General features: G+C 58.8%; 1 protein-coding gene across 4 annotated transcripts in view; it reads right to left on the bottom strand.

Annotated features, from left to right (window-relative positions):
• Window positions 1–6,349: 6,349 nt before the first annotated feature.
• Window positions 6,350–22,283, bottom strand: part of PLCG1 (phospholipase C gamma 1) — a 36,697-nt gene continuing 20,763 nt past the window's right edge. For 2 of the 4 annotated variants that reach the window (XM_045804625.2, XM_045804627.2), the window contains 31 exons: window positions 21,786–21,938; window positions 21,577–21,670; window positions 21,361–21,408; window positions 19,034–19,118; window positions 18,858–18,941; window positions 18,591–18,625; window positions 18,296–18,368; window positions 18,095–18,196; window positions 17,750–17,868; window positions 17,579–17,664; window positions 17,384–17,504; window positions 16,791–16,959; window positions 16,537–16,659; window positions 16,354–16,455; window positions 16,087–16,274; window positions 15,647–15,847; window positions 15,447–15,566; window positions 15,177–15,357; window positions 14,161–14,238; window positions 13,248–13,351; window positions 12,928–13,024; window positions 12,610–12,679; window positions 11,928–12,085; window positions 10,445–10,541; window positions 10,071–10,295; window positions 9,842–9,990; window positions 8,971–9,085; window positions 8,705–8,866; window positions 8,510–8,598; window positions 8,235–8,419; window positions 6,350–8,056 (listed from right to left, as the gene is read on the bottom strand). In XM_045804625.2, the coding sequence (XP_045660581.1) occupies window positions 8,014–8,056; window positions 8,235–8,419; window positions 8,510–8,598; window positions 8,705–8,866; window positions 8,971–9,085; window positions 9,842–9,990; window positions 10,071–10,295; window positions 10,445–10,541; window positions 11,928–12,085; window positions 12,610–12,679; window positions 12,928–13,024; window positions 13,248–13,351; window positions 14,161–14,238; window positions 15,177–15,357; window positions 15,447–15,566; window positions 15,647–15,847; window positions 16,087–16,274; window positions 16,354–16,455; window positions 16,537–16,659; window positions 16,791–16,959; window positions 17,384–17,504; window positions 17,579–17,664; window positions 17,750–17,868; window positions 18,095–18,196; window positions 18,296–18,368; window positions 18,591–18,625; window positions 18,858–18,941; window positions 19,034–19,118; window positions 21,361–21,408; window positions 21,577–21,670; window positions 21,786–21,938 (3,656 nt within the window). In that variant the 3' untranslated portion in view covers window positions 6,350–8,013. Of the gene's footprint in view, window positions 8,057–8,234; window positions 8,420–8,509; window positions 8,599–8,704; window positions 8,867–8,970; window positions 9,086–9,841; window positions 9,991–10,070; window positions 10,296–10,444; window positions 10,542–11,927; window positions 12,086–12,609; window positions 12,680–12,927; window positions 13,025–13,247; window positions 13,352–14,160; window positions 14,239–15,176; window positions 15,358–15,446; window positions 15,567–15,646; window positions 15,848–16,086; window positions 16,275–16,353; window positions 16,456–16,536; window positions 16,660–16,790; window positions 16,960–17,383; window positions 17,505–17,578; window positions 17,665–17,749; window positions 17,869–18,094; window positions 18,197–18,295; window positions 18,560–18,590; window positions 18,626–18,857; window positions 18,942–19,033; window positions 19,119–21,360; window positions 21,409–21,576; window positions 21,671–21,785; window positions 21,939–22,283 lie in introns of those variants that run through there. The other 2 variants (XM_045804626.2, XM_087853578.1) reach the window with 2 other exon arrangements.

Consider the following 22,283-nt stretch of genomic DNA (forward strand, 5'->3'; position numbering starts at 1 on the left):
GCTAAGAAGAAAGCATGAAGCCAAACCAAACCTGGAATTTGGGCTTTTTCTACTTTTTCCCCTTTTTCCTTGCTCAGAGTTTATCTGGGGTGGGTTATTGGTTTGACCCACCTTTTGTATTAAGTTTAAATTTTCCTTTATCCCATCAATGTGCAAGGCTCAGTGGAATGCTGGAGAAGGTGGGTGAGGACCCACACAACTAACTTCCCGGCAGAGCCAACAGCTGCCTGGGCCGGAGGCTGACGGGCCGCGCTGTCCTCACTGCCATCTGGAGCCCTGTCTCCAGGTCTCCTGACTCCGCTTCCTTTGTTCTCTTTCCTGAGGAGCACAGGCCCGCCTAGCCTTCCTGCCTACACCCTGGGGGCCATCTCTGCGTGGCTGGGGGAGCACCTGCTCTGAGAAAGCGGGGAGTGGGGAGCCCGAGCCTCCCGAATGGTCCCCACCCCCAGCCTGACTTCGGTCTGAGGTAGCCATCATGCTGTTTCTCTGGCCGTTTGTGACAGTCAAGCTGGGCAACACCAGGGCTGAGGAGTCTGGAGGCAACTTCTCCTCAAAGTGATGGGTTTTTATTTGGGCCGAGTGACTGTGGAAGTGACAACTGTGGGTGCCGCTTGGCTGGCTACCCAGGCCAGCTCAACGTCCAGACAGAACAGAGAGGCCTCGGCTGGAGTTTGTTTCTGCCCCAGTCTGCGTGGTGTTCCAGGCACCGGGTCGTCCTGGGAAGGGGCTGCTCTGAGCTGACCCAGCAAGTGCACGCGAGACAGAGGTAAAGGGCTCAGAGCATTTGGTCCTAGGGGGGATCCAGAGCCTGCTTTTCTGTTTTTCAGTCCTGAGTGCTCTTGTCAAGACTGGCCGCTAACCTGGCCTCTCCTTTGAACGGGGTCCCAGTCCCTCACCAGACTGGAGACCTGACAGCCTGGATCCGGCAGGAAGCAGCCATTCTCTCTGCCCAAGGCCGCAGCAGGGGCGGAAACCCAGCATCTGGCACGGCCCAGCAGGCCCTGGTCACCACACGGACAAGGGTGGCAGCAAGCACCTGCTGCCTCGATTGTTAAAAACCCTATCTTTTGGTTGGCAGGACTGCCAGGATCCACAAAGAACATATGGCTCCTGCTTTGCTGTCCCCAGCCCCAAGGCTTCCGCAGCCCTCAGAACCTGGCCCTTGTGGCTGCTCAGGCTGGAGGCAGAGGGAGAGGTGAGTACCGCGAGCAGGGCTTTTCAGGGCTTTCTCTTGTGCTGAGTGTCTTTCCTGCTGTCCGCTGGGGGCAGGGGGCAAGCCAGGGTGCCCGAGAGTCCGAGCGTGGACCTGCCGTGAGTGCGTCTTCCTCCGGAGCCCGGCTCTGCTGCGGGCCCTTGAGTATTAGTTGCTCTTCGGGGCTGACGCTCTACGACTGCTCTTCCTTCCCACGTGAATGGGTGATGGAGAAGTATTTCAGGTGTTCGGCTGGAGCCGAAGGTGAATTGTCCAGGGTAGAGGCTGTTGGGAGTCACTGAATATAGAAAGCTGCAAGCGTGTGGTCTTTCCGCAGGGTCAGACCCCAGGGCTGGTGCCCCGGCGGAGGGTAGGAATCTCCCCGCTGTGGTGGCTGTTCTGTAATGTGGGTTTAAAGAGAGAGATTGTCGCTCATCCTTGGTTCCTGCCCATGCGGCCGTCTCGTTCTGGCCATTTGCTTGACTTGCTGGCCGGGCGGGAGCCCCAGCATGGTCAGCAGGCACCCAGTGAGACCGGGTGAGTGCCAGGGGACAGGGGGTGCCCTGTGCAGAGGAGTTCCTGAGGTGCTTCTGGGCCACCGGTCGTTCAGCTGTGTAAGGAGGACCAGAATGTCGTAATTGTTATGACAAAGAAAACACCTTTGTGTCTCCCCTGGGGCCACTGTTCCGTGCCGGTTTACCCAGCGCAGTCTGCGTGGAGGTCAGGGAGGTGGTCGCCGCTGCGGAGTCCTTCCTGATGGGCCCGATTCCTGCAGGTTTTCTTCCACCCACTTCCCTGCTGGCGTGCGGTGCGGCGGGAGGGCCGGGAAGGCTGGCGAGCAGTTTGCCCTGGCGCGCCTCCTGTCTCCCAGAGACGCCGGAGAGACGGGGTCTTCCCGGTGCTAAGGGGCGACTGCCCTGTTTGACCAGAGGCAAGTGGAAACTTTACCGAACTACACGGAGGGTCCCTACCCGCTGACCCCCTGCGGCCGCCAGGTGTGAGACCAAACCGAGGGGCGTACTCTGTGGGTCAGGCCTGGATGGAGTGGGAATTCTGTACCCGGGGCTAAGTCTTTTGAACAGAAAGACGTACCTTGCCTTTGGGGTGGCTGTGCCGAGGCAGGGGAGTGGGCTGCCCTCTCTGGGCTGAGTCTCCAGGCCGCATGAGGTCCCCTGTGGGGATGCTGCTATTTCTAAGATGCAAATTGCACATTTCTTAGATTTTGTATCTGGATTTGGATGAGGGAGCAGGGCCAAACTGCTTATACAATTTGATATGGGCCGAAATGGTACTTCAGATTTTTTGATTGTTCTTAAATAAAAAACATAAATACATTTCACATCTGCTGACTTTGTTTTGTGGGGGAGCCCGAAAAACTAAAAACACTTCACATCTGCTGATTTATTTAGTGGGCAAGCCTGACCTTAAACTTGGATGGATGAGCAAGGCCGTTCCCTTTGGCCACTTCAGGAAAGTTCCACTCGCCATCTCCCACACCGCTGTGTCCACGGGATTGGCTTCTACGTGACGGAACTGTGCTGTTTTTAGAAATCACGTTACATAGACAAAGGGAGATGAGTCAGACCTGGAGTCTTCAGGTGTCTGGTGAGAGGATGCTGGCAAGTCCTTCCTTTCCCCATTTTTCCCCATGAAAGGAGTACTCAGAAGCAGAGCTTGTCCTGTTTGCTAAGGAGTGACTGGGGAATACGCATAAGGACCCGGGGGCCTCGAAGGAATGTTAAAAGCCTCATTTCTAAGATTCAGAGCAATTGCATCTTGTTGGGGTGACCCTGAGGGCCTGTGACAGGAAAAAAGGAGCCCACAGATAGTATCACCTGGGGCAGAGACATACCAAGGCAGTTCTTGTCCCGGGTGGACACCAGGGCCTGTCCCTGACTTGGCCCTTCTGGAGGCCAGCGTAAGCCTTGGGAAAGCAGCTCTGTGTCGCATGTAAAGCGAGTCCTTGAGAGCTGGACCAGCCTGGTGTGGAGCCCTGAGGCCAGTCAGCCGAACCCCCAGGGTGGGCGCGCACTCAGGCGGGCGGGGGGGGGCTTCTTGGTTCACAGCTGTGGACAGAGTGGGCAGGACAAGTGAGCAGGGGTTGCCGGGAGCTTCTGCAGGGCGGCTGCCGTGCCTGAGGCGGGAAACAGAACCCCTGCCTGACTGCTGGGCGTAAGTCCCCTGGGGATTCTCAGAGGAAGACCCGGTGAGGATTCTCAGGCTGAGACAGGGCTTCGTCTCCTGAACTGAAATGTGAGGAGGCAGGACCTTATTTTGTTCCATGGACTAGTTTGGTGGGATAACCTCATACTGGTTGTAGTGGTTTCTCCCTTCAAAAGAACAGCAGTGGTGAGAGACGGGCTCAAAAGGAAAGACGACTGAGTTTTGAACCAGCCCCAGCCTTCAGGTGTGGTGGTCGGGATGTGCCTGGTCAGGAGGGGGGGTGCTTGTGTCCTCTGCTCACGGCCACAGATCCTTGTGAATCACACTGGCCTCGGCGTCGGGCAGCCTTGAGAGAGGGGTTCCCGGCCTGACTGCTCTCTCTGCAGGGGCTTCAGCAAACCGCTGGCCTCGCAGGCAGTGCTCTGTGCACTCGTCCGCTGGCCGCCAAGTCCAGGCCTGCCCCTGGGGAGTGCAGTCTCCTTGTCCCTGCTCTACCAACTAGGCGGGAGTTCCCGTTGGAGACAGTAGGAGAGGGGCCCTGCAGGGAGCCATCCACTGCTTGTCTTTGGCCCTGGCACCGTGGACTTCCTCTCCCTGGCCCTTTTTTGGGTGTCCTCTGCCCAAACTGGTGGGTCTCAACCCTGACTGCTCATTTGGCTCATGCAGCTTTTGGAAAACAGGGCTCTGGGTACTGGTATTTTTCGGAAGCTTCCCAGGTGACGCCTAACCCAGTGGGTGGGAGGCAGTGCCAGCCCGAGCTGTCCCACTGCAGGGACAGGGCCTGCATGCACAGTGAGGCAACTACCCACCCTAGGCCCAGACCTTCAGGCTTGAGTGAGGGTCTCCCTTCACCTCACCTGCTAGTGGGGCCTCCCTGGGCAATCGATGAGGTCAGGTCTGGAGGAAATGGAGGTGAAACTGATCCGTGCATTTGCATAACTGAGGGTTGTCACGTTTTCTGCTAGGATGAGAGAGAGATCAAGGCATTGGCAAGGAAAAGCAAAGGCAGTGTCGAGGGGGTGTGGCGGGGGGACAGGCATGCCTCAGGTCTGTGAAGCCACCGTAAGGACTTCAGAGCTGTTCTTCCCCAAGTCACACTCCAGAAAGACACTCGTTCAGTAAATAAACTTATGTTCTGATTAAACTAAAAATGGCCAACACCAACAAGCCACGCATGTCCTGTGATGACAGATGGCCCCTACCCAAAAGACCAGTGCAGAACCTCGTCCTTCATAGATCAGAAAAACTCTCTCCTGGCCACAAGAATCTGGAGCAGGAAAACATGGCTCAGGGAAGTCCAGGTTAACTCCCGCCTGCCACCTTCTCTGCGGGGAAAGGACCATCCTGTCTGAGTAGGTCTGAGCAGCTCTAGAAGGGAGCCAGGGGGCCAGCCAGAACCTGAGCAGGAGGGGCTCTGATGCTGGCTGTCGAAGCTTCTCAGTGGACGAGAACTATCCTAAACTGATCCCAGTTCTCCAGGTGGGTGGTGCTCAGAGGGACCTACGGTCAACCAGGACTGGCCTGCGATCTGTAAACTTGGCAACTGTTAGGTCTTTGTGCTCTGACTTGTCATACAGGAGAGGGATGCTTGGAACCTGTAACTCTTCATCAGCCTTGGACTGGACTTAAAAGTCTTGGTCTCACCATGCTTTGTGTGGTATGTGTATTCTCACACCAGGGGTGTACTAATTACCATTTTAAGAACCAACTGATTACACTTACCTGCATCTTTTCAGTGACAGATCTTTTCAGGCTCCTGGACTGGCTTTTTAGGCCTGTCCCCATGCACCCACCAGGCAGGCAACCGTGCTTACGTGGGTCATTTCTGGTCTACACCGGCACAGACCACGGGGAAGGTAAGGGCATGGCCTTTTCAACCAGGTCTGTGCAGAGATTGGGTTGTGCAAGCTGTCGAGGCTTTTCACCCTACTTCTGAACGCTGCGCTGTGGAAGGAGAGGCTTCTGTGGGCTGGGAGGGGGCTCAGGTTGCTTCCCGCTCACCACCAGAGCTGGCAGGCTGCGGAAACCCAGGCTCGCTCACGGGCAGGCCGGTGGCCACTCTCGTCCCCAACATACCCTCTGCAGAAGAGCCAGAGGAGTGGGTGGCCTCACCCCACCTCGTAGCCCAGGGGAGGGGAGATCTGCTTGGCCTGGAAGTTGCCGAAAACTGAGACCTCCTCCCCCAACTTCCACTGCAGACTCACCACCCCGCAAATGGCCCAAAGTTAACAAGTCTCCAGACAACCTGCTCTCCTGAGCACCCCCAAAAGAGCCCACAAAGGGACGTGGGAACGGTTTATTTGGCAGTCAGACCTCGAAGAGGCCTGCACAGCCAGCGGATGGCCGATTCCAAGCCCAGATGCAGGCGGCGGGCTTGCGTGTGCGGAGTGCGGGCTGTGCTGCGAGGCGCCTCTGTCCTTGAGTGGGGCTCCCTGCCCAGCCTCTTCCTTCTCCTCTCTGGGGTCTTTGCACCAGCTAGACAGCAGCAGCTGCCCCTGCACCGACCACAAAGCACGCAACTCCCTCACCCTCTTTCATTCCTGAGGGGAGGATACGGAGTCGTCTTTGCCTTCAAACCAAAAAACCACCTGCCATCAGAATGGGCTTTGCTGTTTCTTCTCTTCCCGCCCCCACCTACCCCATTCCCAACAGCCTCACCGTCTGTAGTCCAACCGTCCCCACGGGGCAGGTCGCAGCCAGCCCTCTCCCCCCCCCCCCTCCTCTGGGTTCTGCCCCAAGGCTTCCCTCCAAAGGTGAGGGGCAGGAGTAAGTTAGTGACGATCCTACTGAGAAGAAAATTACGGTTAAGTCCTTTTCAGAAGGAAGGCTTTTCTAATGAAATTTAAGATTTTTGTTAATATTTAAATTATAAACCAAATGTTGGCAACCAGATATAGATGTGTTTGCTATGGACAAGATTGTAAAGTCATACTTGCAAAGACAACCTGGGAATTAGTTTAAATAAACCAATACATTTTCTCAGAAATTGTATAATTTCCTTCGGTTTACAATCCATGATATGGAAAGTTTAATAGAATGTTAAATAATTTACCTTCTACCCTAAGAGTAAGCTATAGAAAACGGAATCACTATTAGGATCGAATAATAACAAGGCTTTAACGGCTCAGTGGTTTTTCTTAAGAGTATATAAATATATAAATCTTGAAAAAGTAACACTGTTAGTTGAGCTGTAAAATCCATAAAAATAACAGTTCTGCCACAGTGCACAGACAAGTTCATTCATTTTGCTCCCCAACCTCCCAACCAAGCAGCTTTCTGGTTAGAAGTGGAAGACCTAGAAAATCATACACCTACGTGAAATAATGAAGATAGTGAGAAACAGGGTGTGCAAAAAATAACCTTTAAAATTCCATCTCCAACACCACAGATGCCCAGTAACAGGACTTTCAACTGGTTTAATGAACACTCAGGATCATCTCGGCATCCTTCTGCTGTGCTGTCTGCAGGCTCCGATCCCAGGTCTGCTGCTGCAACAGGGACAGTGGTCTTCAGTCTGAACTAGGGGGCGGGCGGAGGGGGTCCCCTAGCCGGCCTGCTGGAGGGCGCCCCGAAGGAGGCATGTCCGTGTGTGCGGGAGTTTCCTGAACGCACTGGGGAAAATCCCCACTATGGCCCGCTACTTGCTCCTCCATCCCGGCCCCGCTGCACCCGTCTCCGACAAAGGCCTCCCGTGCGTCGATCTTGCTGTTAGGCTCTCTGCCTGGCAGTGGCCTCTGCGTAGGGGCAAGGCACGCCCTCGCTGACCACGTGGCAGGAGCCGCTGTGCAGCTCACCCCAGTGAGCGGGTCCGGACTTCAGGTGCACATCCAGAGCATCCACCGTGGGCTGCCACCCCCCGGGCTTCGGGTAGCAGGCAGGCAGTGTGGCCCACGGTGGCACAGGGTGTCCAGGGCCTCCTCCTCCCAAGGTCCTGAGGTGCCGCTGTCCCTCCTCCAGGCGGCGCCCTGGGGCTCGGCCTCCTCGGGCACCCTCACACGGGGCCGGCAGGGTAACCCTCCACGGCCCACCACTGCTGCTGTTACTAGCACGATCCCCTGTAGGTTGCAGGCTGGGCGGTGTTCCCGGCCATGGGCAGCGTGCCCTTGTGCTGTGTCCTCTTCCTCGAGCAGGCAGAGCCCCTCTCCCGGCGGGTCCTGCGCTCCTCCGCCCTCCCTGGCTCCAGGGCCACCCTACCCCCGCCCCTGCCCGGCTGGGGTTTTAAAGCTACAGGACAATGTAAACTTGGGATTGTTTCCCTGGCCCAGCGAGGCTGCTGCTGCTGCTCTCAGGAAGGTCAGCGGTTCCTCGGAGCCTCCCGTGCCGCGGGCTGAGAAGCCTCTCTCTCCAAGGCGCTGCAGCCATGGTCCTGGCCCCACAGACGGAAGGCTCCATCTCCCGAAGTCAGGACCAGATGTGTGTGCTTAATTAATTCGAGACACAGTACAGTTTTTGCCTTCACCCAGAGCTGGGGCATGGAGGCCCCAAACAGTAATACATCTCATTAATGGCTTGGTTTTGTCTAGCAGTCACTGCTGGAATCCAGGCTCCAGGCCTCGGGGCTAGGATGGCTGCCTCCACAGGCCACTTCCCAAGCACCCAGCTCACGGCGCTCCATGAGGCACGCGGCACCTGCTGCTCTCAACGAGGCTGGCGCACGACTAGAGGCGGTTGTCTCCGTTGACCCGAGTCCTTCGTGGGGCCCTGGACAGAAGAGAGTGTCCTTACCAGGAGTGGGGCCTCGCGGGCCCAGTGGAACAGCCCAAGACAAGGAAAGCCAGACAAGGAAAACTTCTACCCAGGAGCAAGAGAAGGACACAGAAGGGGCCGCAACCTCCCCTTCCCCTCTCTCCGATATGCCACCCATGCTCCATCCCCTCACCTCCGTTCCCGACTGTCAAAATGGTCTGCCAGCTGCTCCTGGGAGATACGAAAGTCCTCAAATGGCTGCTGGTAGCGGGCTTCAAAGGAACCTTCCCGGGCCCGGCCATGAAACAGCTGGCCTGAGGTATCGGAGCCCCGCTCCCGCAGAGACATACTGAAGGGACTGAGGTCCCCGTTCTCCTGCTTCAACAAGAGCAGTGCACGAGCGGTCAGTGCCTCCCTGGGACCTTGTAAGGCTGTAGCCCGCCCGCCCCCCGCCCCCGCTATGGTTACCTTGGCAGGGAAAACATCGATCTTGACGAGCAGGGAGGCCAGCTCCAAGTCCTCACTGTAGTTGTTCTTCAAAGGCACAGCTCTGTATCCTAGGAGGAGGGAGGCTTGGCCCTCAGCCTGGGCGGGAGCCGAGCGGGGGGCCCACCCCCCACGTCCCCCACACTCCCAGGTACTGTCTCTAGGAAGGGTCCTCACCTGTCTTCAGGCCTTTCACCGGGAAGGTAGCCTGAGCCAAGAAGTTCTGGTCACTAAACATGTCTTCCTCATACACCACAAAGCGCAAAAAGGCGAATTCCGGGTTACTGATCTGGAAGTGGAAGGGCTTGGCAGGCCACACAGGGTTCAGTCCATTGTCCACTGCGAAAGTCAGGGCAAAAGGCCTCAGGCCACCGCCTTGAGAGGACAGGGTCGCCGGTGTGGAAGGGCCTTCAGGGCATGACAAGCGGGGAAGGCAGACCTACCCACAAACTCTGTCTTCTGCTTGATGCTGTCATATTCCGCTCCGGCCACCTCAATCTCCACAAAAGGACACACGATGCCTCGGCCATTCTTTGGCAGGTGCCGGGCCCCCAGCACCTGGAAGGCAGGCCAAGATGGGCTGGGGACTGTTCTAGCTCCTTCCCAGTCCTCACTATGCAGTGGAGGCACTGCGCCCTCTGCTGGACCCGCTGAATGGCTCCCAGCATCAGAGCTGTTAAGAGCAGTGGCGTGGGAAATCTTCGCTTTAGACTTCACGGGAGTTTTCCCATCTACCTCATTAAATCCACGTCTGTTCTAACACGGACATCTTTTAATTAAGACTTCCCCACAGGGAAAAAAAACAGCAATCTCTTCTCGGAGAAGGAGCAAGTGCTCACGCTATGCTCTCCTCACCCCACCCACCCTGAAGCCCACAGCACGGCTCCTTGGCGCCCTCACCGCCCAGCTGCTCGGGACCGGTTCCAAAACAGAGCTGGGCGCAGGGGTCACTCACTCTCAAGCCCCATTCTCGCTGGCCCCTGCGGCTGGCTCGCCACCAGCACCACCTCCCTGTCCTGCCAGGCAGCGGCTACCCACGGCTTGGCCTCACTGGACGGTCTGACTCTTCAGTGCTGAGAACAGGCCACGTGTAGCCCACCTGCCTCGGGCCTTCCCCGCTCTGGGCCCGGCCCCGCGGTGGAGCTGGCAGCTGCCTTCCTGCCTCAGAGGACGGTGACACCTTCCTCAAGCTCAGTAACAGGCCAGTGCCCCCTCCCACCCCAGTCACACGGACACCCGATCCTTGACTCTGGAAAGGAGCCCCGGCAGAGCGACCCCCACCCACCCTGAAGCCCGTATGTGTGCACCACGCACCTCAATGCAGATGGCATATGGCTCTAGGCCTCGGAGGCTGCTCTTGTCAAAGGGGTCAAAGGCCTCATCCCGCATGGTGCTGGGCTGCAGCACGTAGCCGCAGTGGCCGCCGGCCATGAAGAGCGCCTGGTTCATCTGCATAGGCTTGTCTGGAAGAGCCAAGGCACGGTGGACTCCAGCCCAACGGCCCAGCAGAGCCCCCGCCCCGCCCCACAGGGCAGCTCCTCACCTGGCGTCTGGAAGTTGAGGGCCACCAGCTGACTGCCGCAGATCCACATGGGCAAGGGGTCGTAATTGGAGGAGTCTAGCCGCTGGCCCTTGGGGTAGATGCGGGAGAGCTGCAGGCGGTTGTACTGGAGGAACTTCTTGCCTTTGGCCTTGTTCACGTATTTCTCAGCCTTGGTTTCCGGAAAGGACGACATGTCCCGGTAGCAGGCACGTTCTGTGCCAATCTCTGGGCCAAACAGGGAGAATGCTTACAGAGTCAGCCCACCCTCCCAGGCAGTTCCCCCAAACCCCATATAAAGGAATAAAATGCTGTTCCCTCTTCCACCTGCCAGGGAGGGTACCCAAAACCCACCCTGCCAGGGCCTCAGTCCTTACTCTCTTCATCGAAGGGAACAGGCCGACAGTAGACAACCAGCTCGGAGAGCTCCAGGGCAATCTTCTTCCTGCGCTCCATCATCTTCCCCTCCGTGAGCTGGTGACACACACAGCCTGTAACCCCAGGCTGGAGCCCCTGCCCGGCAGAAGGGTGCACCCACACCGCAGGTGCTCTCCGGGCCCTTCCCTGCCCCCTGCATCTTCCAGACCCCACTGGACAGTAAACAAGGGCCCTCTGTCCCCAAGGCCCATTCCAGAATCATATTTCTTCTCTGCCCTGAAGGCCACACTTGCCCTCCGAGACTCTTGGAGGGTGGGATCCTCACCACCACCCATGCCTCAGTGACAGCTCAGAGTCCTGGGGCTGGCTGTGCTCTCCACTGATGCTTTGTGACCATCGGGTACCCCGCCTCCCCTGGCAAAAAGGCAGCTTCCTGTGACTTCAGTGGGACGCAGGCCTATGGCTCAGTCTTTGGTACCCTGAGGATGGTTCCCCCCACCTCCCAGCCCTAAGAACCTCACCGCTTCAGCTCCCCCAACCCCAGCGCAGCCACCTACCCACCACAGCCACTCACAAGTGTGCCCTGTCTTGTCCTCATCCCCCCGGAGGCCCACTTTCTTCCATCTGGGGCTCCTACACTCACTCCCTCTTTCAGCCCAGACCCCAGAATCCATCCCTCAACCGGTGGGTCTGCCAGTAAAATCCTCAGCACCTTCCATTCTCTGTGGGGCTCGTGGGTACGGGTTTTCTGAAGCAGCCACAGTCCTGTAGTATTCTAGCCTTCTACCCCACACCAACCACCAGGGGAATGGCCATCCCACGAATTCCCTTAACCCTTACGCATACTTTCCTCTCCACTCCCCCAGCTCCGTGGAAGAGGCCTCCCTCCTCCCCTCCCCGCTGGCTCCTTCAGCAGTCAGTGTGAAAGCCTGCCCGGGCTCTGGCCCCGTAGAGGAGCACCGCCTTTGCCACTCCGTACTCCCCGATGCCCACTGCCACCCAACCCTGGCCACCACACTGCTATGGTTCCTAATAGTGGCCCCAGGGCCGTTTGCTGCTGACAAAACCAATGGGCACTTTCAGGTTCTTAGCGTGCCTGTCAGTACCTCCACAGCCCCACAACGCATCAGACCCCATCCACCCTGGCTGCTTCCCGCTTCTCTGGCCTGCCCTTCCTGGCTGCTCCCCCGGCCACCCACACCCTCAAAGTGAAGCCCCCCTCCCACTCCACACCACTCATTCCTCCGGCTTCCAGCCCAGGACTTCCGTGGCCTCTGCCCTTGTATATGCAAGTGACTGCCAGGCAGACCCACGGGGGTGTCTCCGGCGATCTCCAACTCAGCACTGATGGAGCCACGGGGCTGGCTCCGTGTGTTTCCCGCAGCTCCCGGCCTACAAGTGGGCTTGGTGCCGCAGGCCTCACCCCCAAAAGGCTCACAGGCTGCCAACGCGCCCCCCTTCGCCCCCACAGACGCCTCTCACCCTGGCATCTGCCGTCTGGGCCACTTCTCGGATCTTCTTCACCCAGTCCTGCAGCTCCTCCTGTGAGTCAGCAGCGACGTCCAAGGACCAGTGCGCCACTGAAGCCATGCTGATGGAGAAGACGAAGAGCCGGCTGTTCTTGCCCTCAGGACGGATGGCTGGGAGAGCGAGAGAACAGAGCTGGCAAGATGTTTCTGCGTCTCAGACAACACAACCCAGGCGCTGGCTCAGCGTCCACCCCCAACCTGTCCTCCCTCCCACACATCGCAAGGGGGACAGGGCTGCTCGGCCAGACCCATGTTCCAGCAGAGGACGCCACGGCTCTGAGAGAAGTCACTGCTGGGAGAGGTGGGCCCGGGCTCAAACCTGGGTCTGTCTCCCCTGTGTCCCCTGCCCTGCCCCACCCTGTCTCCACGCCAGGCACACCCTGGGACCCCGCCTATGAGGACTGTGGAGGTCAGCAAGCCATCTGCGTCTCCCACAATGCCTGGCTCCGGGTGAGCATGCAGGGCTCAAAGCTGGAGGTGAAGACAGGAGCCCAGGGCGTCAAGGGGGAATCGAAGCACAGGGAGAGCTCAGAGTGAGGGCAGCCTTTGGCTTCTTCCCGCGGCACACACTGAGAGCCACAAAGGACAGCCTGACCCTAAGGAACGGTGGGCTGGAAAACGGGATGGGGGCTCACCAATCTGACAAGCCGGCACATCCAAGACCCCCCGGAGCAAGTCCCCCAGGGGGCTGTTCTCGTCCAAGTGCTGTGGAAAGCAAAGCCCATGGGCTCGTCAGCTTATCTGCTGTACGCATGCGTGGGACGGGCGGTCTGTGTGCATGCAACAACACATCTCACGAGCATACACAGGACAACACAAACACAGTACGTGTCCTGGAAACCACGGCCCCACAGTGGGTGTGAGTGGACCACAGATGATGGGGGCCGTGCGTGCACAGGCACCCTGACAGTGTGTGTGGCTGGCGTGTCCCACCACCATGGCTCCGTGCTCACCTCCCTCTCCGGCTCCAGGGATGCAGGGCTGACCATCTCCTCCACGTAGTTTGACGGGAACCACAGCTGCTTCTTCCCCCCGTAGTCCCCCCGCCACCTGTGGAAGCCACATGGTGCTGACCCCAACAACCACCCCAAACTCCTACAAGGAGGGGAGCCCTTGTCAAGGCCCCACACGGAACCCAGGCTGCAGCCAGCACTGCCGGTGCCCGTGCGGGACAGACGTCCCACGGCCGTGCGGTGGCGGCAGTGCATGCGGGGTCCTCACCTCCTGGCCTGCCACACACCCCACAGGCTCTGATTCCGGGGACCGGGCTTACCAGCCGCCTTCTTGCTTCTCCACGTTCTGGATGATGGCGCTCTTTGTGAACGTCAGCTCGTCCTCCCTCTGGGCCTTGTAGTCAAAGAGGGCTTTGACCGCACACTGCAGGGGGGAAGCGCCGCTTAGAGCAGGTAGTCCCTCCTCGCCACTCTCCTGACCTGGGGCAACCCATTCAGCCACAGTCCTCACCACGGGCCCTACAGGAGACTCCAGGGCAGATGGGACGGAGGGCAGACCCAGGGCCTCTGCCAGTGAGACTCCTGGGAGTCCAGGTGGAACCCTGCAAGCGCCCCAGCCTGGGCCTCAGGGAAAACCTTGAATCTGTCCCCAGGGGTCAGGGCTGGCAGGCCAGGTAGGACAGTATCTCTGTAGGTGCCCCGAGTGCCTCCCCTGGGACCTGAAAGCCTATGGGCATGGCTGGGACCCCATCATTCCTCATCTGGAAAGTAGGAAAAAAGAACCTTCTTCCCAGGCTCCCTGGCTGCTGAGCGAAGGGGCTGAGGAATAGGGCACAACTCCTTTACTCCTTGGAGAAAAAAGCAAAAAGAGGAAGATGCTCTCTGACAGATCTTCACGAGGTGAGGGACTGAGTAGCAAAGAACAAAGTTTTCTGGCCAGTGTGGCCTGCCCCTGCCCTGCTGCCACCCAGGGAGGAAACGGGAGTTACCCTGGGGGGCAATCTGGAAGGGTCAGTGTGGACCCCCCAGGGACAAGGTCTGGGAGGGGGTCGGCCCCAGGAGAGCTGTGGTCATACACAAACCACACGTCTCTCACAACCTCTCAGGCCTCGGAAAACCACAAGCACCACTTCTCCACAACGACCACAGATGGGCCTCTGAGCAGAGAAATGCAAGCCCTGAGCAGCTGAGGACCCTCGCCTGCTTCCTGTGCCCAGAGGCCTCATGCTATACCTTGAAAGTCGGCATAGGATTTGCCTCCACGTAGAAGCCAGGGTTGCGTCCCTCATACAAGGCTCCATAGTCAGGCTCCTGGGAATAGGACCAAATGGGATCTGTTAACACCTGGGGAGGACTACCGGCTTCCCTGTGCCTCCGATCGGTGCGGCAGGCCCACGTGTCCTGCCTCACAAGGCCAAGTCTGCCCCTTCCCTGGCGTCGGGTCCACCAGCATCTGAGACCTGTGGGCACGGCCTAGCCCTCCCCTCTCTCCACCTTCTTACACCCACCTCATGATTCTGAAACCTCTCTGTTCCCAAAGGCCCAAACTGCTGCCCAGCTGTCTGCAGTGGAGTCCCGCAGGTGCCACGCACTCAACTTTCTAGCCCAGCGGCTCCCTCCCTTCCCCACACACGCCAATCCACCAGCCCAGCGCCGGGCCCCAGTGTGTGTAGTCCTCTCCTTGGACACCCATGCTCACTGATGATAAGTCTCAAGTGGACCTCCCATCCTAGATGCCTTCCTTCTGTCCAAGGCCATGGTCCCAATCCCAAGCCCTTCCTGCCCCCAATGCCATCTGTGCAGCCTTCCACCTCACTTGTCTTACCCCCGTGCCTCTTCCCTCCACAGCCACACTTCTATAGCCAACTCTCCCCTCTGCCCTAGTGAGTCTAGTCCATGCCCAGCTGGGGAAGCCTCTGGCCTTGGGCCTACCATTCCCTGTGTGAGCTCCAGGGCCTCCTCACCCCACCCCCCAGCTCGCAGGGGCGCTCTGCTTAGACGCCCACCTCTAACCTCTTCACCTAACGCACACTCATCCTTACAGACACATCCTCGTAGATAACAGTCCCTCCAGGACACTGTCCCGGCACCTATACCGTGGCGCCCAGCCGGGCAGAGGGACCCGTCCAGGATCTCCTACAATATCCCTGGCTTCTGTGTCTCATACAGCCGGACTGTCCCACGACCGCCCAGCAGCTAGGCCAGGGTCACTGCCGCCACGCCGCCCGCCGCAAGCACCGGGCCCTCACAGCGGTGCCGATCTTCTCTAGCGCCTCCTCGTTGATGGGGTAGCGCAGCTTCATCTTGCGGTACAGCGGGTGCTTCTCATAGTAGCTGATGAGGTCCACGAGGCTGTCAAACTCCGAGTTGCCCAGCATCACCGTCTGGCCCTCCTGCTGGACGCGGCAATGCTTGATCTTGCCCTCGGCCCTTAACAGAACAGTCACACGGGGTCAGGGCGGCCCAGACTCAGGCGTGGCCCCGCACCACCTAGAGCACCCCAAGGCCGCAGCCCTCACCGGAAGGAGATGGCGTAGGAGTTGGGCTCATTCCGTTTTCTCACCAGGAAGGCCCCATCCCGGGGGACACGCATCAGCATGTGCTCAGCCTGAGCTCTGGTCAGGCTGGCGTGGTACCACCTGAGGACGGGCCCGAGTCAAGCCCTGGCCACCACCACTCAGGTCCCCACCCGGCACCTGGCCCCTGGCCCCTCCCTCACTCTTTGCTCTCGTGGGCATTCGTCTGCGGGACAGGCTCTGAGAGGCGCATCTCAAATTCGTTGCAGCGCAGGGGCACCTGCTGGTAGTGCGTGATGAGGTCATAGAGTGAGTCAAAGACCAAGTTGTCTGTCAAGAAGAACTTGGGGGCCCCAGCGTCCTGCCGGGAGTGGATCCGGCAGTGCTGGACTTTTCCGTTCCTCCTACGGGAAGACGGGGAGGTGGTGAGAAGCAGGCGTGGCCCTGAATGCTGTGCTCCAGCCCAGGCGAGGCGCCTGAGGAGCTCAAGGGCTGGGCAGACCCACAGGACAGCTTCAAAGCACCCAGAAAAGTATGTGCGCGTGTGCGTGTGAGAGCCTGTAAGAGACCGACTACAGACTGTGGTGGTCTCGGGGCGGGGGGCGCACATCGGAGCGCAGCACACTCGCTGGGAGTGGGTTACCAGAAAGAGAGGGTGTAGTCGCCCACGAAGGTCTCGCTCTCCCGCACGAGGAAGGAGCCATCAGGGGCCCCGGTCTCGATGCAGTACTCGGTGAGCAGGCGCTCAGCGATGTGCCGTCCGTCCCGTCCCGCCCCGAGCTTCCCATGGAACCACTTCTCACTGGAGTGCAGCTCTGTGCTGCCACTGGCCTGTGGGGGGAGGGCAACAGCAAAGACACTCAGTGACTCTGACCCCAGCCCGGCCCCCAGCCCTGGGCTGGCCCCTCACCTCCTTGGGCTCCTCCTCATCCTCATTGCCCTGGTCGCTGCTGGTCTCCTCAGAGTAGTAGATCTTGCTGCTGGTCAGAACGAAGTAGTGGGGGTACCATTCCTGGGAGAGACCGAAGCAGGGCCTGTGAACGGAGGCCTCCTCCCACCGGGCCCGCCATGCTCAGCCCGGCCCGGCCCTCACATGGTTCACGGGGTCCTCCAGGTAGAGGATGCCATTCTTGATGGAGTTGCTGATATCATTCTCGGAGTACATCACCGACGTAGGCACCTCTTCGTAGGCGCTGCCCTCCGCCAGCTTCTTGTGCTACGGGGACAGGCCGGGATGTGGCAGCGCCAGCCCAGTCGCACCGCCCCCACCTCCTCACCCAGGCTGAGACCGCCAGCAGGAGCCGTGGCCTGGGAGGGTGCTAGGAAGTGTGGGGCCCCCGCCGTTACCTTGATGAGGATCTTCCTCTTGAGCTGGTTGGGCGAGGGGAGCCCGTCGGCAGCGATGTCCACGGGCTTGGTAAGGAGTGTGTCCCCAAGCACCTTCTTGAAATACTGTGCCATATTTCTCTGCTGAGCAATGCTGCAGTGGTCCTCGATGGACAGGATGACCGGGTACCTGCAGGGTAGGGGACCAGTGCAGTGAGAGAGACCTTACAATTTTGAGGGGTCAACACTCAGTCCAAACAGTCCCTCAGAAAAGGTGTTAGGAACCAAGGGCCTGGGGGCCCTGTCTAGAGGCGGGCTGGCCAGAGAAGATGCTGGCCCTGGCCGCTGGAAGGAAGTATTTTTTGAGGTTCGGTAGAGCTTTAGTTTGTTCCAAAGGCTAGAAAGAACCCACGAAGAGGGGGGCTGAGGGTGCAGGAAACAGGAAGGAGCTTCGGAAGAATGGCTCAAGCAAGCAGTAAGAAAGGGGGGGAGGCCAAGAAGGCAAAGATAAAAAAACAGGGGGAGTGGGGACAGGGCATTGGAGGGGACCCTCTGTCCCAGGAGAGAGCTGGAGCCAAGCTGACCCCCACCCTCCTCCCCTCCCTCTGACTCACTCTGAGGCCACGAAGGCATGCTCCTTGATGGTGTGCAGAACGTCCGAGAACTTGATCTTGGTGGTAAGGGTGTGTCCATGGTAAATGACTGGCATCCCATCTGGGCCGTCCCAGCAGTCCACTGGGGAGGAACATGATCATAGTTAAGACGGCGGGCCCCCCCAACTTACTCCCCCAGCCCCGGCCCCCACGCACACTCAATGCAGCGACAGCCCATCCGCAGGCAGCGAGCGTAGGCTTCTAGGGAGGACTCGCTGGAGAACTGGTCCCCGGTCAGGTACCTGGACAAGGAAGGAGGGGCAGGGGTGGTTGGGTGAGTGCCTCCCTCCTAAGGGTGGGCCAGGTGGGGCTGAGGGAGTCACTCACGTGTTGTGGGAGGAAGAGATCCAGTAGTGGGAGAGAGGATTGTTCATGGTATCTGGGCACACTGCATCCAGCTGCGAGTTCCACACACTGTTCTCTTTCGAGAACAGGAAGGTGACAAACTGTCCAGGAACAAGAAGGAAAGGAAAGACAGAGTGAGCCACTACCCCAGCCCACTGGCATGGCTGTGGTGGGAAAGAGAGGGTGCTCAGGGTCATCGCGATGGGCAAGATGGACAGTGCGAAGGAACAACTTGGTAGCCCTAAGGAGAATCTGGCTCCTGGGATGCGGGTGGGGTTCTGGTCAGCGCCCCGCATTCTGACGGAGGGGTGTGAAAGGTGGGCTTACCTCATCCAGGGAGAAGTATGGCTCTTCAATTTCTCGCAAGGGGTCTCGAAGGAAGCTGAGCATGAACTCCTGCACCTGAAGCCGGTCAACAGCCCACAGCTCCTGGTGGGAGTGGGTTGGGGAGGGGCACATGAGAGGCCGCCAGTGATGAGCCCAACCCCCCTCAGCCAGGCACCCTGGCCCAGTCCAACCCAGCCGTACCCCCTGGTACTCGAGGAGGAACTGCTGGAACTCAGGAAGGGACACACGACAGAGCTCTGGCCGCTCCCCAGCCCTGTGGGAAAGAAGGGGAGCACCTGGCAGCCAGGTGGCTGGCGCAGCCCGTAGACAATGAGCGGCCCTTAGAAGGCAGAGCCCAGCTCCCAACCAGCACCGTAGCCCAAAAGGGTCCAGCATGGCACACCCCCTCCCACTGCCTCCTATTTGTACCAGGAGTCACCAGGCAGAGATGCAGGAGGCCCCAGGGAGAACCCCACCACCCCACTTCAAACCAAACCTCAGGGCACTGGCTTCCAAGAAGGGGAGGTCCATCTGCAGGAGACAGAAGCTGGTCAGAGCGAGAGCTCCTGACAGGCCACATGGGAAAAGGGCTTTCAGGAAGAAAGGCTGGGGCAACAGATAGGGGTAGGCCTCAAGAGGAGAAGAGCCGGAGAAATGGCACCCGAAAGCCCTCAAGCCAGGCAGTGGGGCTGAGACAAGCAGGGTTGGGGCTGGGGCGGGAGAGCAGGGGCAGGGGCCGTGGGAGGGCAGGTGGCTCATGCACCGTCTTCTGGGCGCTGTACATGAGGCTGCGGTACAGCTGAGCAAACTGCCCGTAGGTGATGTCACTGCTGCGCTGCTCCAGGTCCTACATGGCACGGGGCGGGACTCTGGTCAGGCCCACGGCCAGGGGCTCCCAGGCTGCCCCCACTGCCTGCGGATGGCCCGGGAGGTCCTTACCGTCAGACGCTCTCGGAGGAAGCGCATGTTGGGGACCCGGTAGTTGACCTGGGACAGCATGTTCTTCAGGTCCTTGGCTGATATACTGAGGAAACAGGGACATCCCCAGTGGCCTCAGCCAACCTCTCATGACCTCCGACTTGTGGGCTGAGTCCACCTGGGGCTGGACAGGTAAACACTACCCCGGCACCTGGAGTCCTGAGGTGAGGCTAAATGAGAACCCTTGGGTGACCAAGGGAAGTCCCCTCCTTTCTCTAGGGCTCAGTTTCCTCATCTAAGCAAAGAAAAAGGCCATGATTCTGGCAAGATTGGAGTGAGCAGGCTCAGTGAAGTGGGTCAGGCATGGGGGAGGGGAGGCAATCTTTAGGTCTCAGCACTCAAGACTATACTATACCTCTGGCCCCCCAGCCATCCTAGGGGCTGTGGGCTCACCCAGACACAGGAAGTAGCCTTCCCCGGCTGAGCCTCCAGGCCCCGCACAACTCACTCACATACACCCTGGGGGCAGCTTGGTGGGGATTCCTGACCAGCCACCCTGGAATGCTGGCACTTTGTGTCTCAGCACCCAGCACTGAAAGGGTGGTGGCCAGAGGGGGTCCTGCTCAGCAATAGCACTGCTGATAACTGGGCAACCTCCTGGGGTCTGGCAGGGAGTGTCCCCGCACTCCAACGGTGCCCTGCCCAGGATGTGAGACTAGGGGACACTGCTGAGCCTGGCAAAAGGATGGAAAAGGGGGAAAGGGAGGCCTTCTCTCCTAGAGGCTGGTGTCAGGGAGGAGAAGGTGGGCACCCTCCTCCTCCTGCCCAAGAGTCTGGCAGGCAGCACCAAAACACCCTTCCAGGATTCAGCCCTGTACTGTGTGGTCCCGGCTGCTACTGGCAAGTGTGGTTGGGCAAGTGTGGTTCGGCAGGTGCTGGCTCTGCAGGTGCTGGCCCATCTGACCCCCAGGCGTCCAGCAGGGAGGCGGTCAGGGTCCTCGCTTTGTAGGTTAGGAAGCTTGCTGCATCACCAAACTCTCTCTTGACTCTCTGCCATCAGCATTGCCAGCAAGCTATTATCCGTCCCACCAAACACCTGTCTTGACGCTGCCGCCCTCTCGAGCTACCACTCCCTTCTCTGCTCTCCTTCACAGCACCGTGAAGGAGCCATCCATGCTCCCTTTCCTTCCCTGAACCCCCTTCCCCACTCCTCAAGGTCACCAACAACCTGTGTGCTATCAAATCCAAGGGCACCTCTTTGTCAACACACCTGATAACACCTGGCACAGCTAACCGTTCCCTCCTCCCCAAGCTTCCAAAACTCCAGGTTTTTCTCTTACCTCACAAGCTACTATTTCCCCTGGCTAGCTCCTCCTCACCTCCCTGATCCCCAGTGTCCAAGTGGCCTGGGATCAGCCGCTGGCCCTCTTCCCTTTTCTTGCTATGCTTCTCAGGTGATCTACAGCCTCATGGCTTATGGAAGGAACAGCTCTATGCTCCCAAGGTAACATCTCCCCCCCCAACTTCTCCCTTAAACTCATTCTACCCACCTGCCAATGCAACACCTCTAGCTGGATGTCTAAAGGCATCATAAAACTGAACACGGCCCAAACGTACCCCTAAGCTCCCGCAAATGTTCTCTTCCCATGGCCTTCCCCATCTTAGTCAATGGCAACTCCACCTATCCAGATGTTCCAGCCTAAAAGCTTACTGTTGCTCTAGACTCCTCTCTTTCTCTCACATACCACAATCAATGCTAGGAAATTCTATCGGACTCTTACCTTCAAAATGCAGTAGAGTCCAAATCCGACCACTTGCTACCACCCTCCACCCTGAGCCAAACCCTCTCATCTTCCAGCCAGAATGCAGAAGCAGCTCCCCGCACAAGCTCCCCGGTGCTGCCCCGCCCTGGACTCTCCAGCGGAGGCCGGCAGTCCTGTGCAACTGAAGTCAGGTCACGGGATACTTCCTTTCAAAACCCTCTGTGGTGTTCTAGCTCTTTCACGGCAGCCATCAGAAGCCCTCACCATGAACTGACCTCTGTCCCCCATCTCTCCCTGGCCCCTCTGGCTGTCATAAAATGGCCTCAAAGCTGTGAGCTTCAAGGCACACACTCACACTACGGGTACCCTCACCTTCTCTACAGGACACCCAGAGCCAGTCTGCACCAAGGCCTCAGAGGACTTTCTGCAGGAAGTTACCTGTGCCAGAACCACTTCCCTGCCCCCCAGCCCTACTAGAGGCAGGCCCCCAGACCCTCTGGCTCTCCAGGCAGCTGCTCAGGGCATGGCTACTGTTCTGACTGCCCCAACACCCCGGCTGGGCTAGAGCCACAGCCCAATACCTACCGATCCTCACGATTCCGATCCACCGAGTAGAACTGCTTCCGCAGCCACCTGGAGGGAGAGAAGCCTGAAGTGAGAACCACTCCTCCAGCCGGAGTAGGTCTGGGGAGGTCACTAGGCAGTGCCTGGGCACACAAAGGCCTGTGTCCTTGCCGCTGCTCCCTAGAACCTAATGCCCCTAACCCTAACCATGTCGGGGCGGGGGGAGGGGTTCCTTACCTCTCGATCTGCAGAGGCGTGGCTGCCTGCAATGTATCCTCCATCAACCAGGTTAAACCCCTGATCCACATGTTTACTTCATCCTCAGACGTAGCTGTGAGCAAGGGGTAAAGAGCTGAGCTGAGGACATATACTTCCTGCTGAACCAGAAGCCAGTAGATATTTGTCCCCACACTACCCCCTACCTCCTCCAGCCCCTTGACTTCTACCTTGCAGGCTCAGGGTCTTCAGGCGGAATTCCATCCCATACAGGATGACAAAGCAGTGTGACTGGTCTGGTCGGAAAGCAGGGTCCTCTTGGTAGCGATCAAAATCCCGTGAGGTCTTCCCTGGGCGGATCTCCTTGATTTCGCGAATGTCAACTAGGAAGGTAAAGAGACCAGGGTCAGGCTGGGGTCTCTGAGTCAGTGCTGAAATGAGGGCAGCCTGGTTTCCTCACTCCCCCTTAGGAAGGGACCACAAAGAGAGACACCTCGTCAAGGGGCAGAGCCAAGAGTACTCACAGTCCTACTGGGTGATAAAAGAGGGCTAGGCTGAGTCTGAGGACAGACCTCTGCTAGAAGCTGAGCTGTCTGGGGGAGCAGGGAGCCCCATCCTGTGTACCTTCCCTTGCTGAGAATGTGGGTAGGTCACTCTGACCTGGAAAAAAGCTGGACTCTAGAGAGAGAACTGGGGAGGGCCAAAGGCTGTTCTGTGAGGACCATTTC

The sequence above is a fragment of the Ursus americanus genome, chromosome 22 (genome assembly GCF_024610735.1).
Source record: "Ursus americanus isolate L20-20 chromosome 22, mUrsAme1.1.p, whole genome shotgun sequence".
Lineage (NCBI taxonomy): Eukaryota > Metazoa > Chordata > Mammalia > Carnivora > Ursidae > Ursus > Ursus americanus.